Below are 5,247 nucleotides of genomic sequence, written 5' to 3'. Positions count from 1 at the left end.
TGGCCTGCATGCTATCAGAGAAAGAGAGGTTTGGCAGGAATTTAGCTTACATGTTTGCCAAGTATCTCAGACAAGGCCACCACAGTTAGTCCTCACCAGCCAAGCAAATGATGGTGAATGATGTCAGGATGAGCTCTGATTAAACAGCTCTGGTAAGGCAGAGCCTTTGGACATCCAGGTGGAGTCTGTCTGCAAGGGAACACCTGACCCAGAGGTCATTGCCACTTCATTCCCACTTTCTCCCCCCATTCCTGTTGACAAATTCATTGCTGGAAAGAGATGGGTGCACAAAACAAACCTTCTGTCACAGCCTGGAATGACATCCTGAGGCAGTGAGCTGATGTTGTATATTATTGGGGATGGCAGCTGCTGCCACGCTTCAATTTTCCAGGGGATTTTGTTTCCTGCTGTCTTGCTGGGGCACAGTTCACAATCTCCACTTTTCATTGCAGCCTTGGACATCCTTGGGCTTGACAAGAGTGAGACTTCCAGGGGATGGGGGTGAAGGTAGGAAACAACAACAAAATACTAAACTTGGACAAAGTACACATAAGCCAGATGAGGGAACAGTTTCTTCCTGCGTCTGGTTTTGTTCAACTTCCAAGTCAACAATTCTGAAGAAAGAAGAAAAACAGTGTCATTTGTTATTTATCATATCAGACAAGCTTAAGGTGATACTCTAAACTTTTATTCAGCTGCCTGTGGCTACTGCCAACACAGTAAATTACCCTCCCTGGAGATTTCCACTTGAATAATGCCCACCCATTTAAGAATGATGAGAAACTCAAGGCTGAATAATCTTGATACAGCTCAGGAAGGAGGATGCAGAGTGAACCTCTTCCTAGAATGAAGCAGAACTGACAGTGAGAAGAACTGCAATGACCATCTTGCTAAGGACCTCAGTTTTCTGAAGCTCACAACCCACACTCTGCAATCATCTCTCTGATGAGACATGCTAAAGAACCTGATCCTTCAACCAGCTCTTTTATTTACATGGTGCTCCATCAGGTCCCAGAGAGCTCATGAAAAATTAAACAGAGAACATAAAATATGAATGGAATGATCACTGGCCCATAAAAGCTCTGCAGTTCTTGAAAGGTGTTTTATACACAACAAATATTGGGATTGCAGAAATAAGGCTTCTGCCTCATTGTCCAAAGAAGATGCAACAATTTTCAAACCTCTGCAGAAAACCAGGAACTTCTAAGGATGTGCCTGGGAACACCAGGAAGAGCATGTTGCTCCCCAGCAGAGAACAGCAGTCCACTGCCCTTTAATAAGTAAGCGAAACAGAGCCAAACACTTGAAAATTGTGAAAACATACAGATATCTGACTTGATGCTGTATTGTCAAGGTGTAGAACTGAATGAAAATTTAGACCAGAACTACAAGGCTCATCTTGCAATCACGTGATGATAAACAACTCTCTCCTTAAATTCTGTCCAGTAAATGTAGTATTTAACTTATGGTAACTCTTGATGACCTTTGTCCTTTATTCTGGGTGCAGTGTACAGGTATTTTTAGCTGACCTTTCTGAACTTCCCACTTCTGTGGCCTAATTTAAGTATATTCTCAGTTTTCAGAAACTACCTGACAGATGAGATCCAACAGTTAAGAGTCAGCCCTACTATCCTTAAAATTAGGTTTATAAATAAGGACCCTCTGAATTAGTCTTTCCTAGGCTGTCAAAGGAATTGCTACCAGAGTAATTAAAGTTATTGCAGAATGAACACAGGATCACTTGAATAAACTTGGTGTTTTTTTCATTGAGATCTTTTCACCACCTTGTTAGGCTGTGTAATACAATTTTCTCTTATATGGTAAAAATAAAAAGCCATTGACCAAGCTCATGTGAGGTTCAGCTCTTGGTACTTCCCACCCTCCCACCCTTGCCTTTGCCCTGGTGCAGCACCTCCTCTGCAGACTGTATGCTCCCAGGGGTGCTCACCATCATCTCCTGCCTCAGCTGCAGCACTGGAACCGCTTGGCAAATGGATGGGGAAAGGACCATCTGGTCCCTCTGGAGCCAGCTCTGTGGTGATGACCTGGACCTTACCCCCATCAGGGGCATTCAGGAGCAAACAGGCTTTTATTTGGTTGTTTTTCTTGTGTGGCTCATGCTTGCCGGAATCTGCCTCCCATCCTCTTGCTGCAAGCAGATTCACAAAACCACCACCTTTCTCATTTTGTTTTGTCTATCTCCCCGGCCTTTTATCACAGAAGGATGAGCAAGGAAAAAATGATTAGTTGGGAGAGCCTTTTTTTCTCTCTAAAATTATTCGGGAAAGGATTTGTTACATAAGAACACTTCTTTTTAGTTGTCAGCCGGATACCTGAGAACATTCTTATCAGTATGGCCTACAAAAGTTTTTGTATAATGGCTCTCTCCCTGTCTTCCTCCTCTTGCAGAAAGAAAACAGACTTTTGAGAAAAATTCTAATTCTAAAGATGAACCGAATTTCACATCATTAAAACCAGTTTCAAGTAAATGGATTTTCGCCTTACATGGATTAAAGGAATTTAGAGTGACAGCCTCACATCCACATAGGAATGAGAGGCTCAAGCACTACAATTCTCCACATTCTTGGGCCCATGTGCTCTATCAACAGCTGTATCTACACCAAATTATGTTCTTCTCATGCACCAATTACCAACTGTCAGAAAATATACACGTAATCCTTTATATCAAGACCTACTCATGAAATTTTTAAACACCTCACGGTAAGCTGTGGTAGTTATCCTAGGGGCTTTATGTACTGGAAGAAGAAAAACTCCTATCTCATGGATTATCAACACCACAGGCTCCATGAATATAGTTCTCTTCCAGGAGATTATCCACAAAATAAACACCACTTTTATTAAACCCAGGACACTGGCTTTTACCAGAGCTAAATTTGTTATGTTTCTGTCTGTGAAGTAATTGATTTCTAAGCCTAGATCCACACTTTTGTGTTTATTATCTTTAGCTTACAACACTGGAGCACCCCTCTGACCAAGGCAAACCCACAACCCACTCCCAGCTACCAGCAGCAAACCACATAGCAAAACCCACTGCAGAGGAACACCCAATCTCTGTGAAATGCCATAAGGTCACCTGGAACAAACTTTTAGGGTCCCAACAGGAAGCCATAGAGGAAATAAGATTTATAGCAGGGCACTGATTCAGTTTTGCTTTTCTGATACTTGGGGATGTGTAAGGAGAAGGAGAGAGACTAAAGTAAAGGGGAAAACTGTAGCAGTGTAGTGTAAATACAGTACACTCCTGATGAGAAATAGTTTCAGCAGTACACTATAAATACAGGGTACTCCTAATTAGTAGTAGTTAGTTCAGTCTGTTATCCAAATAACTGTAGCTAAAGGTTGAATACATTTCTAAGGCTTTTTCCTAGCATTTAATGTAGCAGAGATTAGAAGAAATAAGATATTTGCAAAGCAGGAATCCGCAAAGTGCAGGCATCCTTCACAGACACCAACTCTCTAATTTCCTCTGGGGGGTCTGATCTAAACCTGGCAAGCTGCAAGCATTTACTTGTTTGTATTTTGGTTTTTGTAATAACACAGATTTCTGCTTTGCAAAAAAGCCATTCCTGGAACATGTGGTAAACAAAACACATTTTCCTTCAGCCCTTCCTGAAAACACTAATATAAACCATGAGAAGTTAACTGCTCTCTAAAAAGGAAAGAGAAACGCAAATTGTCAGGGCGAGGATCTGCACACACCTTGAGTTCACCAGGCTCCAACGCACGCTAAATTAAGTCATCACGCCAGTTCCTGGATCACCTTATTGGTCTCCTTGGCTTTCTTACACGTGTACAACCATTTGATTATCCGAGCGTTGCGCTCAATCACAGAGGTGCTGCTGGGGACCTGCTCTGTGAGTTCGTCCTCCAGCAGCCCCTCGTCCCCGCTGTGCCTCGTGAACTCGCTCTCCGATGTCGCCACGCTGATGCTGCGGATCTTGAAGGAGACATTGTCAGACACCACAGAGAAGTTCTCTCTCCCAAGATCCTCAATGACCTCCTGCTCCAGGCCACAGTACTTGAAAAATGTGTCAGAGTCAGCGAAGGACTTGGAGTAGCGAGAGCTGATGTCTGACTGGGAGCGATGGAGACCTCTCCTCTTCACCTCCTTGACCTCTTCAGGAGGTGTACTCAGTTTTGAGGGTCTCTCATGCTCTTTTGTACATACCCTTGCCCCTTCAGTGCTCACAGAGATAGTCTGCACGGCTCCATGGTCGCTTGGCTCACGGTCACCATCTTTTGCTGAGAGAGGCTCGCTGCTCTCGGTGGCTGCGATGTCCTCCATGACTCTGGGCAACGCAGGGGAAGCCAACTGCTTCTCCTTTATGGACCCATGGAAGATCCTCCTCACCAAATTCCCCCGTGAGCTGTCCTGGCTTTGACCCCTCCCGAGCTCACATTTCTGACGGTAGATCACCAGGGAATCCGGCCGCATCTGCCTCTTGGTGCTGCGCCTGGCGATGGGGGGGCCGTGCTGCAGGGGGGCTCGGCAGGAGCTCCCGGCCGTGCCCGGCTCCCGGGGCTTCGCGCCCGCGCCTCTGCCCGGCTCCCGGCTCGCTGCTTTGCTCTCCACGGAGCAGGTCTCGCTGCTGCTCTCCGAGGCTGAGCTGAGCGTGATGAGGGGATCCTGCCTGCTGCCGATGACCTGCTGGCTCTTTACGTACTTGGCCTTATCGGCGGCCAGTCTCTCCACGGCACTTTTCCTGCCCGGCTTGCCGGCCTCCAGCTGCCTGCGGAGGTACTCGGGCCCCTTGTTGAGGAGCCGCAGGGGGAGGGAGGAGTGCAGGTCGGAGATGGCGTGCATTCCCACGGCCCGGGAGAGTTCGGCTGGCATAGCAATTTCAGGGACGCGGATCCTGCTTCCAGTCCCGAGAGGGAAATGGAATAAGAAAATTAAAAAAAAAAAATTTAAAAAGGGAAAAAAAGGGAAAATCGCGGTGTAGGACACCCGGGTGCGCAGGCGGCGGCACCGGGCTCCGAGGGCCGCGCTCCCCGCTCCGTCGGGGCGCCGCGTGTCCCGCCCGCCCGCCGGCAGGCACAGCCAATCCCGGCAGCAGGAAGGCTGGGAGGGAGAGAGGGAGGGAGGGAAGGAGGCAGGAGCCGCCCTGGGGGGCAGCGGCCCGGCCCTCGCCGCCTCTCGCGGCGCTGGGGCGGCCGGGGCTCCGGGGTCTCGGCGCTGCTGTGGGGACGGGGCGCCTGTTCCGACCCCGGGGCACTCGGGGGGTT

General features: G+C 47.7%; 1 protein-coding gene across 1 annotated transcript; it reads right to left on the bottom strand.

Moving 5' to 3' along the window:
* Positions 1-501: 501 nt before the first annotated feature.
* FAM110C (family with sequence similarity 110 member C) lies at positions 502-4,855 on the bottom strand. Its single transcript, XM_066545868.1, has 2 exons — positions 3,721-4,855; positions 502-614 (listed from the first exon to the last, which is right to left on the bottom strand). The coding sequence occupies exon 1, from the start codon at positions 4,853-4,855 to the stop codon at positions 3,761-3,763; it is 1,095 nt and encodes a 364-aa protein (XP_066401965.1). The 3' UTR covers positions 502-614; positions 3,721-3,760.
* Positions 4,856-5,247: the final 392 nt, after the last annotated feature.

Source organism: Molothrus aeneus, chromosome 3, assembly GCF_037042795.1.
Source record: "Molothrus aeneus isolate 106 chromosome 3, BPBGC_Maene_1.0, whole genome shotgun sequence".
NCBI lineage: Eukaryota > Metazoa > Chordata > Aves > Passeriformes > Icteridae > Molothrus > Molothrus aeneus.
This window is presented reverse-complemented; position numbering and strand designations above follow the sequence as displayed.

Excerpts from the sequence above, each read along its gene's own strand:
- FAM110C (XM_066545868.1), bottom strand. The coding sequence starts at position 4,855 with ATGCCAGCCGAACTCTCCCGGGCCGTGGGAATGCACGCCATCTCCGAC.